Here is a 19,587-nt window from a genome sequence, read left to right as displayed (position 1 = left end):
ATTAAAAATGCACAGAAAAAACACCTAGTCTGTGGCAAAATTTCAAGGACCAAAGACTGTGATAGGAATAGCAGTCCAGCATGGTCGCCAAATTGGGGATGAGTAGGCACTGGAAGACAAGGATGAATTTCAGTATAGGATGTGGTAATTTGGGTGGAAACAGAAGCAGAAGTAATGCAGCTGGAGTGAAACTTTAGCTGCAGTGGAATCAGCAGAGAAACATATGTTGGTTTCAGTAGACCAGCATTTCACCAGATGTGATTAATGTAACTTTTGCAGCTATTTTCTGTACAGATCAAAGTATGCAAGATGGATATATGAAAACAGAGCAGTAACAAATAAGTTATTCATATCTGCTGAAGTAACAGCTAGAACAAGATATAAATCCAAAAAACTATAAAGACACACAAGACCCAAATGGTTTCTTTAGGATAATACATGTGGCTTTAAGTAGAAGTAATGGTGAGATATCAAAAGAAATTATACTGAAAGTGAGTACTACAAAATGCTTCTAAGTTGTACTGGAACTGTCTTCTGATTACTTCCCTGCTTCATACTGGGGAAAGAATTGTGTTTGCTGCTACATACAACAGTGTAAGTTATATAAGATCGGTTCTAAGCACATTCATTTCCTTGTATGCTTTCACTTTTTTCACTCATCAGTACCTTCTGGTCATGACAGACCAGAAATGTGGTGGAGTATTTTTCAGATTTTTTTATGACTTTGTCTTATACCACCCCGGTGTCCAACTTCTTTTTTTTTTCTCCTACTGTGAAATTTTTTACTTTCTCATCTTAAATTTAAGCTATATAGTCTTTAGCATAGCAACCACCGTTTACAGGTTTTGGAGTGAATTTCCTGGTTTCCCATTCCATCTTCCTCAGATCACCAGTTTGTATCTGGTTGTTTATTAACAGACTTTCCTCTTTTATTTAAACATGTTTCCTCCCAAAACCTAAGTTGGAATCTTGTTGCTTTTTCCACATGTCTTTAGATATCAAGGGGATAGGAACTACCAATCCCCCTTGGCTGGGAATAGGTGCTAAAGAGCTGAGACCCATTTTCTCGAAAAGCTCCCTTTTCTCTTTTCAGGACACCTTCTTTCAATCTTTTTGGGAGCCTTCCTCAACCCAGTCTTTAAACATTCCTCTCTACCCATAAAACTCAATGACAAAATGCTTTTTTGCTGCTTGTTCTCATTGCAACAACTCAGGCTGGCCAGCGGGGCGGATTTCCTTTCTTGGTCTTTGGTCAACCAGTAGCCATTTCCAGGATTTTAAACCTCTTGCCTCATGCAAACTGTTTCGTTTCAACTTAGCTTGCTCTTAACAGTATTTTCGTGTAAGTCCAGCACCCCTGGATATCCTGCCTGAATGCAGCAGGCAGGAAAAGGTCAGTCTGTACTTCTTGCTTCCAGTGGGGCAAGCTTTTTTTCTTTCTTTCTTTTTCCTTTTAATGGGTACATAATAGATAATGCTACATTGAAAACAATTCACCATTTCTGATGGCCATTCTCCCAAAAAGGTAGTAAATTCATTGCTTGACATTTAATCATAACATTGTTGAAATTCTAGTAAATATGCAATATAGGTAGTTGTATGAGCAGTAGAAGTAATGATGCCTCATTTTAAATTTGTGCTTTGGCATCAATCTCCCTTATGGTTTCTCGGATATCAGAAAAAGGCAAACTTTCCCTAGGGTCCTTCCCCTCTTCCTTGTTTCTTATTTTAATGAAATATTTAGGAAAGTTAATATAGATGAGACCTTTCCTCATTTGCAAATGTGTTAAAATGCCCCAAGGGGTTTGGGAGACAGATACGTGTACGTACTGAGTTGCTATGAGCTTGCTTTCTTTATGAAACCAAACAAAAACTGGATAGGATCAGCCTAAAAAGCTTACCTGATTTATTACACACCTGTGAGTATTGGCCATTCAAGACTGATAGGTCCCACATTCCTCACAAGGAATGTGCTGCAGATGCTTAGCTGACCTGAGAGACACAGCAAGCTGGACAGTCTGCACAACGTATGTTTGATGTTGTGTTGCTCTGCACATAAGCTGCCGTCATTTGTTTAGGATTTCCAGAAACTTGATACATCACTTTCAGAATTTAGTAGATTACCACCCAAAGCAATACTTTATCCATGTATATTGGTGAAGCTGTGAGGTACAGATTGAACTTTCTCATTTCCTTAAAGGTGACTGTAAGGACTGTATGCAAAAAACCTCTTTAGTGGACTGCAGTGAATGGCCAATTGTAATTTTGTTAGGGCTTTTTATATGACACTTGCAGGGTAATTTACTCCTTGATAGGCCATTTTACAGTTTACAGGGAGTAAAGGCTTGGGCTAAACAGCAGTAGCACTACAAGAGTTAGGGGTGAAATTTTAGTTTTAATTAAATTATTGAAATGGTATAGTCACCACAGTGGTCATTATTATGCTTTATATTACAAAGCTTTCTCATTCCATTATGGTTTATTCTCCATACTGTAGCACAATAAGAAAGACTGTTAAACTGCCGTTATAACATTATAATTGTTTCTATGGCAGTGGAAGTCATGCCAATTTAATTATATCAATTTAGCTGAAATAGTACCACTCTGTGACCAGTTTTTGGCTGTGGCAATCTGCATGATTTACTTCTGTGTGATTTACTCACGCTATGTTAATTGAAATTTTTTGTTTTGTCATGATTTGGATTATATTTTTCTTTTCATTCATGAGTTAGCACAGTCTACATGAGTGAAATTCTTAGAGATTAAAGGTTATCCGAAGAATCGTGTGTGCCAGCATTTAGAATGAGCAGGAGCAAACCTCCTTTGTATAGGGCCGTTTTGTCTTTTTTCGTTTAGTAAGAGAACTCCAAAGAATTTGTTCTACAGACATAATGCATGTATAAAGTTTGTCAGGCTTTATGATTTTTATTTCAGGGAAAACAAATTGTTTGCTTTCTTAGAAATTAGGTGTTCTGTAGGAAGCTGTCTTTTTTTATTATTAGTCACTCCTTCTTGGCCTTTCTGAGATACAAACCTTAAAATTTAAAAAGTTGTGGGAGGGATTGTACTTGAATTAAGTGTAAATTATATAGTGTAGGTGGTCTCCCCACTTCTAAGAATGTGCACCTTCCACAAAAGCAATCAGTTAAGCTAATCATAGCTATTGAAACATCCTTTTGCTGACAAGTCCATCTGTATAACCTTGTTAAGGCAATCACAATAACATTATTCTATCACAGCATTATTGACTCCAACTGACAAATCAGACTAAGACAGCTTTTGAAAAACATAGATATTTTCCCCAAATCATAGGAAAGTGAATTTTAAAGCATCAGTGTACTAATATAGGAAGAAAAAGAGAGTTATGCCTCCACGAATTGTAATGCTGGCATAAGGCATTGCCCTCATTTGTACCGATATTTTATTCCTCTCATTGTGTAGTATCACCTGAGTATACTCCACTGTGGAAGTACATTCCAATAAAGCTCGTATTAGGATGTAAGAGGGTATCAGTCATGACAGAACTTTGCAGTTTAGTTGCTTCCTTTCTGCAAACCACTACTTAAAATTGCTTAACATGTGTAAATATGTTAATTCCATCATCTGTTTATGACTTCCACATATTTTTTACAGTTGAATTAAAAGTAGTCATCTACATTTTAAGGTAATTAATTTGAATGATCTCACTTTTGATTTAGGAATTTAACGATGGCCTTAGAAGATATTACTGATTCACAGTGACTTCAGCAGTTGCTCATTCTGCTATAAACATAAGCAAGAGAGGTAGCCCTGCCATATACACTTACATAAACTGTGTTTCTTGTACCTAAATCAGTGGAATTATTTAATAGAAGCATAGAATCACATGGTGGTTTGGATTGAAAGGGACCTTTGAAGATCACAGAGTCTTGGAATGATTTGGGTTGGAAGGGACCTTAAAGATCACCTAGTTCCAACCCCCCTGCCATCGGTAGGGACACCTTCCAGTAGACCAGGTTGCTCAAAGCCTCATCCAACGCAACCTTTAACACTTCCAATAATGGAGCATCCTCAACTTCTCTGCGCAGCCTGTTCCACTGTCAGATTTCAAGCTACACCAACAGCACATCCAGTCCACTGTGCCGTTTCTGAAAAGAAAGCTGAGCAGTTTGGTTGATTATAAGATTAGGATTTCTTTTGCACAAATATCTTCTTTTGTGGCTTCCAGCACTCAGCAGCCCACAATAAATCCAACAGGGAGAATTTTCTGGAAAGTGAACAGCAGCTGTGGACTTACAGATATGAACTGCAGCCCACAGATTTTACCTTACTAAAATACAGTGCAGTAAAGTTAGCATTTTACAAGACTCGTGCTTTCTGAAATATACCGGTACAAATAATTAAAGATTCTAATTTTTTTGCTCCCAAGTAGAAACTGAATTTAATAAAGTATAACAAGTTAATTGTAAAGTTTTTTGAATATTTTGAAAACCAAATAGCTTTTATTGACAAGTTTTTTCACAGAGAAACTCTAACCAGATCACTAACTTCAGATTCAGTAGTTCAGAGAGTTCAGTGAAATCTTGAGAAGGGGCATTTTAAAGGTGAAATCTGAAACATTTAATTTTTTGTTTCAAATTCAGACTCATTTGAGTAACAACTTCAAAATTCATGTGAAATAATCATAATATTTCTATAAGAAACGGCCCAGTAGCAAAATTATACAGTAACAAATTCTAGATTACGTTTAAAGCTGTGAAATTAGATCAGGTCTCTCCTTCAAAATTCTCCTTTTCATGAGTTTCTAATTAGGCAATATTCTTTGTTCAGAGATAAACCTTGAGACATATGGTCTTTTTATTAGTTGTTTTTAGCACTTCTGCTTTGGAAGTCTGTTTTCAGCTGAAAAATTACTTCCTTCCCAATGCATGTAAAATGAAAATGAATGTGAACATTCAGGGTGTTTTGTTTGGCTTGTCTCTTTTTCCATTAAGCTATTTCATTTTTCCATGTTCAGGCCATAAGTCTTTGCTGTGTAATATTCGCTTTTCCTGTTGGCAATAGAAAAATTCGTATATAACAACTTGATTTTTTAAAAGGATCGTCGAGGTCAGATGTCTGCAGTTGTTTGCCTTGTTTTCTAACTTGCAAAACTAAATATTCCCTCCCCACAATGTTCTGCATGCTGTGCAAAGACATACCTGATTACAGTATGTGAACAACTTAATGCCCTCCATGTGTTTGCATGAGTAACTGTATTTTAAAAAAAAGGAAAATATCAAATTGGCAAAATCTATTTTGATTCCAGAAAGGAAAGTTCGGTGGGTGGCAGTGAACATCCATTTGCTGTTTATGCATGTCAACATGCCTCTGTAGCTCTCCATCTGTAGTTATCCTGTCATCTCAGATCCTTCTGTTTTAGCAGTGTGTGCTTCGCTGTCCCAGAGGTGGGTTGGAAGGGATCTAATTTGAAGCTGTCTGAAGTTCCTGAGGGTCTGTGCTATCAATGGCTGCTCGGCTGTATCATGACTATGCAACTTAGATTTCAAACCAAATCCATGAACGTGTAGGCGTTAAGACTTGCAGTGCTATAGATGTGAAGGTGTGAGTTACCTAGAAGTACCAAGAGGGGGTAGCATCTGGTGAGGTTTTTCCCATCATCGTTCCTGGTCCCTAGCCCTGTTAGACAACATCCAAATACGCCATGCTGAGGCGGCTTTCCCGGGCAGGGCTGATTTCTGTTCTTCCCCAGCTGCTGTCACCAAAGCTGGTGCTGCTTTGATGCCCACAGACGTGCAGCCTGTGCCCAGCCAGCAAGCAATGAAAGAGGACCTGTCCTCTCTCACGGAGCCAGCCCTCAGCAGTGCTTTAAGAAGCAGAACTATTGTTCAGTCTCTGGCTCTGAGAAGAGGCAATTACTGAAAGAACAGCAGTGGGGTAGTCTGCGAGGACCAGGGAACGATAAGAGGCAGGAAACTTTCTCCCATCCTACTTAATATCTCCACATCTCAAAATTTCTCTGCTTTATCCTATCTACTGTCTCCCCCCAGACATACTTAGTGCTGAATTTGTCTATATCTTTGCTATTTAGTACACAGACGTTAGCTGGCTACAAGCAAGGAATAAGGTAAATGTAAACATCTTCTGCTCTCTTCGTGCTCCTTCCCCTCTCCCAGAGACTGAAAGGGAGATTAAAATTATTCTTAAAACAGCAGCAGTTGCTCCTGAGACTAATATTAACATCCACTACAGTAACCTATGGACTGTTTTCATGGACTTAACTAGAATTTTACAGCAAAATATGCCATGTATTAGTTCAAGAAAACCTTTTTCTATGCATCAGTGCACTACACAACTCTGTATAGAACATACTATACCGAAAAGAAATTCTGTATTCTATCCAAGATGTATACAATTAGGCTAGTAAGAATATAGTCATGTGTTCTTAACTTTCTCATCCTTTTTACTCTCATATCTTTCTTATTCCCTTTCTTGCTAGCCCTAATCCAGCAGATATATGTAGATCCCTAACATCGGTGGGGTGCTTGTTGAAATCAAGCATGTGCGTGCATGCTTGTGGAATTCACTCTGTAGCTTTGTAGGCTTTCATCTGCCTTGTGGAGTCACACTGACATCCTCGTATCACTGCTTGTAAAAGCAGCTTTACAAAGTAAAAATGCTAGTTATATTAGTAATTACTGATATTTATTGTAAAGGTTAATGATCTCCAGAGTGTATTGGATTTAGTGGATATTTGGCAGCTTGCAGAAAAAGACCTCATATTGACAAAAGTTTTGATTATATTTTTTTTCCCTCAAGCAAACTGAAAATTCTTTTTCTATTACATTGGAGGAAACTCTTTATGTATTAGTCTTGATTTTTAATTCAGTGTGTAGGTAAACTGAAGTTAATATTACTTGTCCTTTTACAGTTGTATCCTGCTGTCATTCACAACCCTACCAGCCTATCTAAAATCGATTCTTGTTCTTCCCTTTGTCTGTTAATGTTATTTCAAATTTGACAGTTAAATGAAAAGTATCTTTTCAAATCTCAGTATGCTTTTTTATCTTTGCAGTGGTCTAATTTTGTTCTTATTTATTAGAGCAGGATATGTTAAAATTGCATGATGAAAGATTACAGACAGTCTGTGATGTTAAAGAGTGAGCGGATCATTAGGCTTCTCTGTGGCTTTATTCATCTCTCGAAGTGACCAGATTTATAGAACAACTGTTAACAGGACCATTAAGTAATCCACCTAGACTTGGAAGTTCTTAACAGAGCCTTTTATAGTTCCCTCTTGAATTAAAAATACATTTCTGGGGAACATATTCAACGACATTGATTAAAGGAACTTCTGTGAGAAATTTCTTCAGAATGAAAAAAAATATATAAGTAGACTTAGCATCTCGGTGATTTCTTTTACATGAAATTATCCAAAGGTTACTGGACACCATTAGATCCTTCTGATTAATCTCATCAAAAGAACTTGAGAAGTTTGATTATGATGAGTGTATACTTGCTATAGAGAATATGTCAGAAAAAATGAGTCCTTGTTCCTGGAGGAGTGTTCTGAAAATCTGAAAATTACTGCAGAGGACAAATCAAAACTTCCTTTTATGTGAATGTCTGTGACAGTTATCGAGGTTTGGAGGTGGATTAAGCTGCAAATGAAATTAATCTGATTAAGGCCAGGGTATCGTGCATTGCTGAAGGAGATTATTAAAGCTGCCTTCTTTGGCCACGGCTGACAGCTGTTCTCAGGAAAGCGCTGTGGAGTCATTAGCTTGTACAGGTAAATATAATTATACATATACTTAGGGTTTGTATTTATGTAAATATATAAATATATGCATGTTTTATATACATAAAAATACATAGTATACATATATTTATATATTTACATAAATACAGAAAATGTTTTAAGGAACCTAAAATGTGGACTGATGCCTACAGTCAATCTGAAATGAATAATTAAATAGATCATATAACTGAGTTTTGCAACAGCAGATTCTCTTTTCCATAGTCATCAGTGCTTCACTTCTGCTAGGTAAGGGAGGACTCCAAATTTCATCCTCTGACCTTAAAGTTTCTGTAGAGACTGTCTTTGCTTTTTTTAAAATGTGTATCAGATTAATTTTGGAGACTGTCATTGTTCTGGCAGAATGCATGTGAGGCCTGCGATTAAAGGATTACTCTGCTAAAGCCAAGGTCACCGGCAAACAGCATGACAAAACTTGAGGGTCTGGCAAAAATATGTTACCTGATATCACTGACAAGAAATGTAGAAACAAAAGCGTCATGAGGAAGTATGTGTTTCTAGGAGCATCTTGTGCCTCATTGAAATTAAAGCAGTAAGAAAGGAGACCCCTAGCAGTTCAATATACTTCTGCTGCTTATTGCATCTTGTCACATTTTGTATTCTGAGTTTTCACAAGGGCTTCAGCAGTGCAGATACTCACTTCTTGGCAACTTGTTAGTGGCAGATAGTTCTATTCAATGAACTGTATAGGAGTTCACTCAAAAGATGCAGTGAATTAGCACATCTTTCTGGTTGCCCTTTGTACACACTCTAAAATAAGAATTAGAATCTCCTAAGTTAGAGAAGTTCCATGAAATCATTCAGTTCGATTTAAATATCAATAAAATTGGGTATTCACTATGACTGTCTTTTGAGATTTTTGGGGTGCACGTGGGTCATTCACTTTGATCAAGCAGTTAAAAAACAACTGGTCCTTTCTTATACCCTGGTGGATCCATGATCATCTGAGATGGGATACTATGGCACATGGTGCTCTGGATAGCCGTGATCTGAATGGTTGATCTTCCCATCTAGATTCCAGGAGCACAGCTTTAAGAAAAGCAGCAAGTAATGCAAGTTATAGCACAGACTGGAAGTGCCTAGCAGTAGAGCTCATGGGTTTTGAATCTTTTACTCTTCAGCTCATTTTCTTGTAACAAGACAAACTTCTTATTGTAATCTCATGTCCCTGGGAATGGACGCTTTAACAAAAAATGCTGAATGTAACCAGGCTTGCCGTAAAACAACAAGAGTTGGCAATATTGTGAGCAATTGCATTGCTTCGAGCAAGCAAAGCAGAGAGCGTAACAGCAGTTGCTTAAACTGGCCTATTAATCTTTAAAAGTGTTCCTGGATGCAGGTAGGAACATTCTGGTTATTCTCAAGAGAGGGAGTTATTTTTCTTGTCAGAAATTCTAACATTCAAGTGAGTTTTCAAGTCTTTTTATAGTGCTTTTTAATGTCATTAGAGTCTAGTACAGACCCTTAAATTTAGGACCCACTCTTTGATGCATTTATCTCCAGCGTAGCATTTCTCTTCTTGTATAACAAGAGATGTTACGGTATTCTTATACTTGGACAAAGAGACAGAGCACAGAACCCACCAGAAATGAAGGAAATTAATAAAATTAACTGTACTATTATTGCAACATTTTATTAATCACACCTTTACCCCCATACTTTGTTCACAACCACTGTATACAAAATACAGTTATTTCGACAATAACAAAGTTGAATCCTGTTTTGGCTAGAGGCTACGTTGCATCTGTTCCTCATACTGGATTATGTGGGCTTTTGGCGCAGTGTCTCCTATTTGCATGATTTCCTAGTAACAGTAGAACAAAACCCCCAAGGAAGAGTCGGTTTCACAGGGTTTGTTACGTTAGGGTGTCCATGGTACAAAAGATGGAGAACTACAAGAAGAATGAATAGTTTTAGCACGATCAAGCCAGGCCACACCTTTCCATTTTAAGTGCAGAAATCCAGTCCCCATCAGCGCTGCAAGAGTCTTCTCGACAGATACGTACTTTCTCATTTGTGGAATGCTTAGAGGCTGTATACGGTGGTGAGGAACTCAGGCACATGAGTCTGATCCTTTCTGCTTTTGCTATCAATAAATAAAATACTACAAAATAGTGTGGGAAGAGCTTTCTGTAGCTGTTTGAGGCAGTTTATCTTTGAGGGAAGGTATGTTGGTGGTGAATTTTAATTTTGTGGTATTTCAAATGTGTGTATAACTCCACAGGGATCTCAGCAATTTTGTTCTAAAACAACAGCAAAAAATTAAAGTAAACATGATAGGTTAAAATGTTCTTGGTGAGACCCAAATTGGTTTACATTATAAACTCCTCTTTCAAAATGTTCATAGTTCCATGAATCTTTGGGACATAGTTTTTTTTATGGCCCATAATTAGAACTTTTCCACTTTTTTTTTTTTATAGCAAAACTTCTTCAAGCTTTCTTTTACATAATTAGAACTTTTCCGCTTTTTTTTTTTTTTTTTTTATAGCCAAACTTCTTCAAGCTTTCTTTTACCTTTCCTGACTCTCTGCCCTGAGATGTTTTCCTACAGCATTTCTGCTTGTGGCTATATATGAGCTGCCGATGATGTGTCTAGTTCTTCACTGTTCAGTCTTGTCTTGATGCATCTTTTCAGTCAAAATCACGTATGTCTTGAGTATGGGACACACCAATCTGAATAAACTCTTGATTTCACAGAAACCCTTACCCCGTTCCCAGTCTTCAAAACTTGAAGACAAAACCTGTGTTGTCTCATACCTCTGCATCATAAGAGGGAACTGGTGAGAGCAATTTTCAAACTAAGTGCTAGACTTAATCTCGTCAAGGACTCCACTGGAGCACAACAGCTTTTCTGTACAGTCTTTGTGCGCATGTTGAACTTCTGTGCTCATGCTGAACTTCCTATGGTAAGTGATGACTAAGGTTCATATTGATTCAATCACCCTTTCTCAAGCCATTTTTTCCTTTGGGCTTGGAGCGTATTTCTGCCATACTGTGTAACCTCTCTGGGCTGTTTCTTGGACAGAGAGACTGCCACAAAAGGGAGGGAGACCAAGGAAAAAGCATAAGCCATGGAGCTGGTATTTGGGCATGAATATTGCCAGAGATCAGAGCTCATGTTTCAGGGCGACATGGTTCAGAAAACAGCCCCTTGCTGGTTCTTCTGACTTGTTTTGTGACTGATATTATTACTACATGAAGAAGACAGCAGTGGGCTTCTCTTGTTGACTTCTTGCCTTCTGGCTTTCTAAAAAAAAATCACTTTAGTAATAAGTTCAGTAAATAGAATAATTTTTAAATTGCCTGTTTTGCAAGGCAGGAAATGGATCCCTGAGCATGTGGCAAATTAAAGAACGCAAAGAATCTATTTTTATCATTTAGGGTAGATCATCTGCCTGGTTTTCAAACAAATTTCCGAAAGTTCTTTTATCACTTTTAAAAAATAAAATAAAATCTGACAACACTCTCTATAGCCCAGAGAGTAAAAGCAGTTAAAAAAAGGAGAAGACAGTACTGCCTAACTAAGACTACCTGGTTGGTTGTGGGGGTTTTTTTTGCGGTGGGGTGGGTAGGATGAGGGGTGTCCTGTAACCAAATGGTTAACAAATTTAGTGTGGATTGACTGGGAAAAAATTAGGTTAAACCAGTGTAACTTTCTAACAGCAGTTATGCATGATATGGAAATCTTTTCCTTTAGTCATGGTCCACTGTCATGGCTACAGGATTTGCTCAGCCTGTGAGCCTCCAGTCTCAGTGAGTGGGAACATGAACATCTCTAGCCCCACCACCCAAAAGTGACTTTGCCTCTTTATCTCTCTTAACCACTCTCAGCCAGTGATGCTAGGGTGACCTCATGGTCTATGCCTGAAGATCTTGATACTGTGAATTTTCTCTTTAAGTGGTAATTAATTTAGATGTATCACATGGTTCCTCTGGTTTAGTGTGCATTGGGTTTGCTACAACAATGAGACGGATTTGCTAAGTCCAGTTTATCAGCCAGTTCGGACAGCTAAATAGTCCCAATAAACTCAACACATAAGCTTCATTTTAAGAACGCTCTTCATGTCATCTCTTCACCAGCGTGCTCGGGATGAGGATGCGATATTGACTATGTTATATTTTGAGCAGCCACCTCAACCTAGAGAGTTTGCCTGGAAGCAGCATGGGTCGTTGTTCCATCCTGGGAGGACGTCACAATTATTAAGTAGGCTGTCTCCAGTCTCTAGCTCATGGGGCAGGTAAAAGCCATCTGTGTAACACTGAGTTAAGTGTTTAAAGACAAACAGAAAAAAAAAAAAGAAAAAAAAAAAAAGAGTCAGTAATCAATATTCAAAAACAATCATCCCAAACAATACAGTATGGGAGCCAGTCACACAAGTTTCCCTATTTGCCAGTGGACTTCTTCAGTATTATCTGTCGTGGCCTTCAAAGCCCGTTTGTTCAGTGGTAGTGAGAGGAGATGGAGCGTAACTGCTCACATGTGGAGCAAGCCGGGATCAGAACCTGTGGTTTCAGGGTAGAAAACTAAGGTTATGCTGCCAATGGAGGTCTTTGCCTAACAGCTGATGCTCATGCTTCAGAGTACTTCTACAATTAAAGCAGGTTTCATTAACGCTTAAATGCATCATTTGTATCTAATGAGGATTAATGTCTCACTGAAATGAAATACTAAGGAATGTGTGTGTCCCTTGTCCATGCCAACACCATTGCATCTTAACTACCAGTTTAATTGGGCATAGGGAATTACAAGAAAATGTACGGGTTTTTTCCTAGCATTATGCGTATTATTTTTTATTACCTGTTGACAAGGTGTTTGAAAATCTTTTCTCCTCACTGGTGATAAAAGTAACTGGGTAGCAAGTCAGAACTATAGCATCCTTGTTACTCTTAGGAAATGGGATGGGAATATTTATTGTGTCAGCCTAATTAATGTTTATTTATAATAAAAAGTATAGTATGTATCAATAAAAGTGTTATAAAGGGCTAGGTACTACAAAAGCAGCCATAAAGTCAAGATCTCTAACATTATGCTTTGCCAGGCCTTTGTGCTCTTGCACCTTTCTGAGAAATTTCATGTTGACTGCTGTCTTGTGGACGAAAAAGTGCTTCTCCTCATTCCCACTTAACAGAATCATGTCCTTTTTATAGTTTTCTTAAGAGTGCATTTTTCAGTACTAACAAAGAATGAAAGAAATATAAAATAGCATGTCATAAAGCAGAAACATAGAGTGAAAAAAATATTTCTACAGTGCATAGTTGTCATGTCACAGCATATTTGTTTGTTATACAAGGCAATCTTGGTGTGTTGGTTTTTTCCTGGAGTTTTAGCGTCTTTTCTTTCTTTACATCTGGTGATTTTAGTTAGTCTTAATTTCGCATTAATTTTTTCCTGTTGTCGTTAGGCAGTGCACATAAAGTGTACACAAACAAATGAAAGGAACATCATCCTTATTGCACTTCAGTTTTTAAATAAACTGTGTTATGCTATTATCTGTTAAAATTTATCTAAATTCACCACCTAAAAATAGAATCATAAAATGACGGACTGGTTTGGGTCAGAAGGGACCTTTGAAGATCATCTAGAACAACCATCCTGCTGTGGTCAGGGACATCTTTGACTAGACCAGGTTGATCAAAGCCCTGCCCAATAGAAAATGTCCACTTGAAACCAAATGTAGAATTTAAGCAGATATAATGAAATTAAACATTATCTCCAAGCACTTAGTATTACTGAGACTTAAAGGGATTACATCTCACCTAAAAGAAAGTACCTGCCATGGTACATTATGGAATGATTTCCCATAATGATCAAAATTAATCCTTGAGCTGAGAGCCAACACAAATCCTATACATAGTTTAAAAGCTTAAAAAGCTGTAGACAGTTAAGTGGGACTCTGCATCAGTAAGAAGTGTGATTATTGGGCTGATCATACACTCGGGAGCAAACTGCTTACCACAAACTGAAGTATTGCTTTAGTGTTGTCTGAAAAAGGGAGGAGTAGGGCATAGGATTTCCCTTCCCATCTCACTTTCCTAAATCTCACATGATTTTCCAGGAAGTCCTTTTATCTGTGTCCTGCCCCCTCTTCATTTATGGCATCTGTCTGATAGGTTACCAGCTGAGGAAGTATAGTTTATCCACTGATGTACAGAGTTAAAGCCAAGATATATGTCATGAGTCTGAAGCTCAAAAGAGCAGTTTTCCATCCGTGATGGAAATTTCAATTGTTAAATGAATCCCCACTGGATTCGTTAAAGAGATTACTTGATGGCTCCAGTAAAGAGCCTGAAGTTGAGTCTCTTGCTATGAAGCAGCAGCATTTTTTATAAAAATATGCAGTTTACATTACATCACCTGCTGAATATTAATTTTATACACATTTGTATAATGATTGCTTGTGGCTTTGGAAAATAATACATGATCTGTTGAAAAACTTCAAGCATCTGCTTGTGCATTCTGGAAGAATTCTTAACTTTAATAAACATACAACTAAGAACAAACTGCTTGGGCAGCAGCTTTTCCATTATGCACAGGGTTTCCAAGTGCCGAGTTCACAAACACTGAAACATTCTCAGAAGTTCATTGATGTTTAAAAGCTGTACACTCAGGCAAAGATTCTTTGGATTTTCTATATTTCTGTAAATGATGATAAAATACAGGTTAATTCTTTAGTGCCTGGCGCATTTGACTCACTTGGTGGATTAAGAATCTCCAAGAAGATAGACAAGAGTGTACTTTAGCCACTGGGGAAAAAAAAAATAAAAAAATAGAGGATTGATTTTTGTCAGGATTTCTTTTATTGATTGGCAGCTTAACATTTATCAGCTCAAACAGCTTATGGCTGCCATTTTGTGAAGTGGTATTTTAGAGGTCAAGCTAATGCACCAGGTGGTTTTATTTGCATTTCTGAAACTGATCTTTGTTGGGCCATCATTATCCGCTTTTACCTGCTTTGAGGACTCAGAACATAATACACACAGTGAAAAGTAATTATGAAAAGCTCTTCTCACAGCCTTTATCCATAATTTCTGAATAATGATTTATAAAAAAAAAAAAAAGGCAGCAAGTGCTGTGATGGCATCTCTTTTGTTTTTAGTCAAAGAATTTTAACTACACTGTTGCTGTTTTCTTCTCTCACTGCATCACCAGCAGACTTGAAATATGAACATGACCATCTAATTAGGCATCTCTAAACATGACCATCAAGTCAAGCAATTTTCTTAATCCCCCCAAAGAACCAAACATATCAGTATTCCAGAAAGGAAAGATTTTATTTAGGAGGCTGTTTGTACTGACGACGTGCCAAATTCTTACATTTTAGATGTGTTGCCAACATTTATCAAGCTGTTTTCCTATGCAAATGTACCATTTTCCTGTGTTATTGGCTATGAACTAGTCAAGCACAAAGACTGAAACAGGGCATAATAATTAAAACTTAAAGAAAAAAAATAGAGAAGAAAAACATGGAGAGCAAAGAAAGCTGTGACACCAGCCCCACAGACATCACATTTTATTCCTACAGTTGTGATAACAAAGCATTACCTTGCAATATTTGATACAACACTGACCCACATGGCAAGTCCATATTCCTACTGCACAAAGAGTTACTGGAGTAGATGAGAGTGGGTATATGTGTGCTGCTTGACAAATGGCGTTTCTTACAGTTGGCAATTGTTAAAACCACTTGATAACACTGTGCAATCTCTAGCATTGTTGTACAGAAAAAGCCTTGGCTGTTTCCCATGACCATATATTTATAATTGTATTTTCATTAAACTGAATTATCTGTCAGCTTCTGATTTCACAAGTCATTTTCATATTGCAGCTGAAAACTTTCTAAACCAGTAGCAAGGAAACATGCAAAGTTAAAAGGCAAATGTATCATCAACTGTAAATAATGTTCCAGCAAGTCTGCATTTTAAGAGTAAAAGTTATGGAGACCAGCAGATCACAAAGGCAGATTTCTTGCTGCTAACTAGCTGCAAGAGAGACTGACAGGTTTTAATTCACCTGTTAATTTTCAGGTGTGGCCAGAATAAAGGCAGTTAACAGAGAAAGACAATGAGAGTTGTCTACAACTGCAATCTGCATGGAATGTCCTTTAATTCGGGGTGAAAGCCACAGACAAACTGACAGGACAGATTTCTGGAGTGGGATGCAAAGGGCGAACCAGTGTCTTGGCAGTCTTCACAAACTGGCATGCATGGAAACACAGGTGTTTTGTGAGCATCCAGCTGATAGTCTTGCACACATTTTTTGCAGCTACCTTGAAGCTGAGAATAGGAAACATGGAAACATAAATCTGAATTAATTATTTAAAGTATCAACATAACTCTCATTTATCTCCAGTAAGGAGAGGTTATTTTGCATTTCAATGGCATCAATTCAACTTCAGTGTATTTTACTCAAGCATGACATAAAGACCTAAATCTATTGTTAAATCAGAGGAATCTTCCTCTTTGTACCTCATAGGTAAACTGTTAGAAAATTTTTAGTACATTAGCATGTTCGCCACTTTCACTGCTCCAAGTGGAAGTGGGATGGTGTTTATGAGAATGCCCAGACATTGTACATACAGTGTGGGTTACAATGCGGCCGGTACCTGTGAGGGTGAGACTTAAGACCTGATGGGACAAGCTGTGGTTGAGGCTGAAGAAGACTAGAGTGAAGAGAGGTTATTGCTTTTATTTTAAACCCAGATCAGTTCACAGAAGCAGATTTCTTCACTAAACTGAGAAGATTGTAATCTGGGTTCGGGGGCACAGGGGAGAAAAGAGAGCAGGGTGCTTGGCTGGAGACAAGTTTTCATTTGAATCTCTGGCAGTTGGAGCAGTCTGCCTGGCTGTGGCCCCACTTAAATAATAGCTATAATGTATAGTTAATGTTTTAAATAAATATGGTGGAAGTTTGGTTTAGATTGTCTACAGTACCATGGGGTAAAAATGTCTCCTGCTGCCTGTTAAAAAAATTAATTCTTAAGAGACATTCTAATCAAGGAACAACTAAATTGCTTTTCAGGCTGTAAGTCCAAGGAGACACAGGCTATGCGCGGTGTTTTGTACAGTACCTGGTACAGCAGTTCTGCCAGATAGAAGCTCCTATGTGGAGTTACAAAGTAAACGATAAATGTTTGCAATTTCCTTTCTCCGCTTTAATGGCCTACTTTCATGTTAAAATTACTGGGGTAAGGAGAAAGGCAAGTTATTTCTTTCATTTTCCTTATAATAATTGAAAGCATCTATTATTTTCCTTGCTTTACCTTAAATAACATAAAGTTAGAGGTTTTCATACATTTTCCCCTCCCTCTCTCCTAGGAAACTGATCTCATGACTTTTAACATCTCAATGCACCGCTCTTGGTGGCGGGAGCACGGGCCTGGCTGCATACGAAGGGTGGTGCGTCCTTCTGCCCCTGGCATCCTGGAGGATTACTCCTACGTCTCCGTGACGGGCTGCATAATTGATTTCCAGTACCTAGAGGTCATTCACAGCGCTATCCAAATACTCCTCTCCGTAAGTTGCCGTTTGTTTTTGTACTCAGGTTCTGGCAATCCTTTCGCATGCAGCCTGCTGCTGTGGGGTGTCTCTGTCCTGAAAGGAGGATGTTGTAGTTGATGGATGACAGCACAGATTTTAAACTGTATTTTGAATTAGAGAATTACATTCGCATTATGAAAATGTGCACTGCTCTTTTCTTTCCTTACATCTCGTAATGCTCTGTAGAGGCATAGTCCCCACCCTGGTCTTTGCTGGGACAGATGAAAATTAACTCAAGTTCTTGGCTCTCATTCATTGAGACATGTACAGCAAAGGAGAGCAGACTTGTCAAAAATTAATTTGCGTAAACCCTTCTGAAGTTCACAATCAATGGTGGTATTTATTCAGCCCTGTATGTAAATGTATTTTACATGATACATAGCTAAGTTTCTTCCCAAAGTGAGATATGGCTGTAACACTTGAAAAAGGTTAGAGAACTATCAGTAATTAAAGTAGTCATTTACATTCAACCATGTTATTTGTTCTTTCCTGGAACTCTGCATTATCAGAATACTCCACCTCCATGATCCACATTTTGTAGTTGCAGTACCAGTCAAAAACTGCAAATACAGGAAGTCATTATAAAAAGTCTGCGGCACAGGGAAGCATGGGGGCTGGATGACTTGCTTTGGGAGCAACAGCCCAGTCTTGGCCACAGACTTTCCTCAATCTGATGGCTGCTTCTGCTTGCGATTAAAAGGTTGTTTAGTGCGAGCTGCATGTGATCTCCTAGAAGTGGTAGTTCTTTCTCTAGACAGCTGTGTGTACTACCTCGCAACCAGCCTAACCCAACTGGCTGCACGTAGGTCTGATACATTGCCTATGTCCAGATCTATTCTGAGAACATAAGTGCTTGTGGATCATGGTCCTAACTATGGCCACCAGTGCTCGTCAGACAGTGGGAGAAGACATGCAGTCTGCAGTCCATGCCTACTGGCCAGATGAGCTACCTGGTCTGAGCAACCAGAAAGGCTGGATATTCCCAGTCTATTCAGTGCCGATTTACTGACTGACCGGTAAATACTGCCACGAGCAAAGTACAAGGGATCTGTAGGATAAGTCTCACTCATTAGTTAATAATTATTTTCAAATTTTAATGTTTATATTTTTTCAAGTTAAGGACATTTTTCTTTTGAAAGAAAAAAAGAACAGTGTGTGTAGTTACACCTATCATCCTGTCCAGCTCTCTAGAACAAAGCAGTCTAAAAGTTCCAGATAATTTGTTGGCATTACTAAATGCCTGATGTAAGATGCTGAGAGCTTTCTCCTTGCCACTGCTTTTAATCAAAATTTGATGAACTTGTATCTTACATCAATGATTAATGAACTCGCACTCGGCAACGCAGGTCTGAATTACCGCACTTGGTCAGTGCACCGGCGACATCACATGCACATACACGATCCATGTGTCTGCTCCTAGCCCGTCAGCTTTGCAGGAACAAACGCCATCACAAGGACCTACACAAGCCTTCTCCTGTCCTTCAGTCAGGTAGCAAAGACTTTGAGTCAGGATTGTTTCCAGTGAAGCCAAAAGTACTTGAGGCCCAGTCCTGTGTATGTCAACATACACTATAAAACTTCTGTGAAAGCCTTGCAGAAGAATTTTGCCCACTGCATTGGCAGAGCTTAATTTGGATGCACCATCCTTACTCTGGTGGGGGCCTGATACTCCAAGCAGGTTGCTTCTCCCATGAGCTCTTCATTTGCAGCAAATTCCCCTCGCAAAGCAGTTCTGGTCATTCTGCTTCAGCGAGCCTGTACAAGGGAAAACTGAAGTGTGGTTGGTTTAAAAGGAGAAAACCATAAATATTTCCAATGCTTCCTTACTTCTATAAGAAAAAAATATATCATGTTAGAAATTCTTCTAGAATTTTTGTGATCGGAAACAAACTTAGAGTTCCATGAAAATACAGCCGGTTGTTAAAATCAGAACTTTTTCCTTCTGCACTTATCAGTACAGTATATTCTGGTCAAAATTAACCAAATGACAGGAACACAAATATTAGAATAATAAAATAAAAACATGTAATACATACAAGCTCAAAGAAATACGAAAAAGGAAAAGTATAAAAATTATGTAACAATTATAAAGTGTAAGATGTGACAGGCCTTCCCCTTCTTACGGAGTGACTGATTGCCTGGAACAATCGTAAATAAATACTGGATACAATTCATTGCAAGTTCAAAGTGTGCCAGGAACTTGTAAGGCTTGACTGTGAATTAAACAGTTGCCAGTTTCAGATCTGCTTTGA

The 19,587-nt window shown here is 38.2% G+C and overlaps 1 protein-coding gene across 2 annotated transcripts in view; it reads left to right on the top strand.

Annotated features, from left to right (window-relative positions):
• NKAIN3 (sodium/potassium transporting ATPase interacting 3) overlaps positions 1-19,587 on the top strand; it is a 367,375-nt gene that overhangs the window by 259,955 nt on the left and 87,833 nt on the right. For both annotated transcript variants that reach the window (XM_056333573.1, XM_056333571.1), the window contains exon 4: positions 17,114-17,311. In XM_056333573.1, coding sequence (XP_056189548.1) covers positions 17,114-17,311 — 198 coding nt within the window. The remainder of the gene's footprint in view (positions 1-17,113; positions 17,312-19,587) is intronic.

Source organism: Falco biarmicus, chromosome 3 (assembly GCF_023638135.1).
Source record: "Falco biarmicus isolate bFalBia1 chromosome 3, bFalBia1.pri, whole genome shotgun sequence".
Classification (NCBI taxonomy): domain Eukaryota; kingdom Metazoa; phylum Chordata; class Aves; order Falconiformes; family Falconidae; genus Falco; species Falco biarmicus.
Note: the sequence above shows the minus strand (reverse complement) of the source record. Positions and strands in the feature narration are given on the sequence as shown.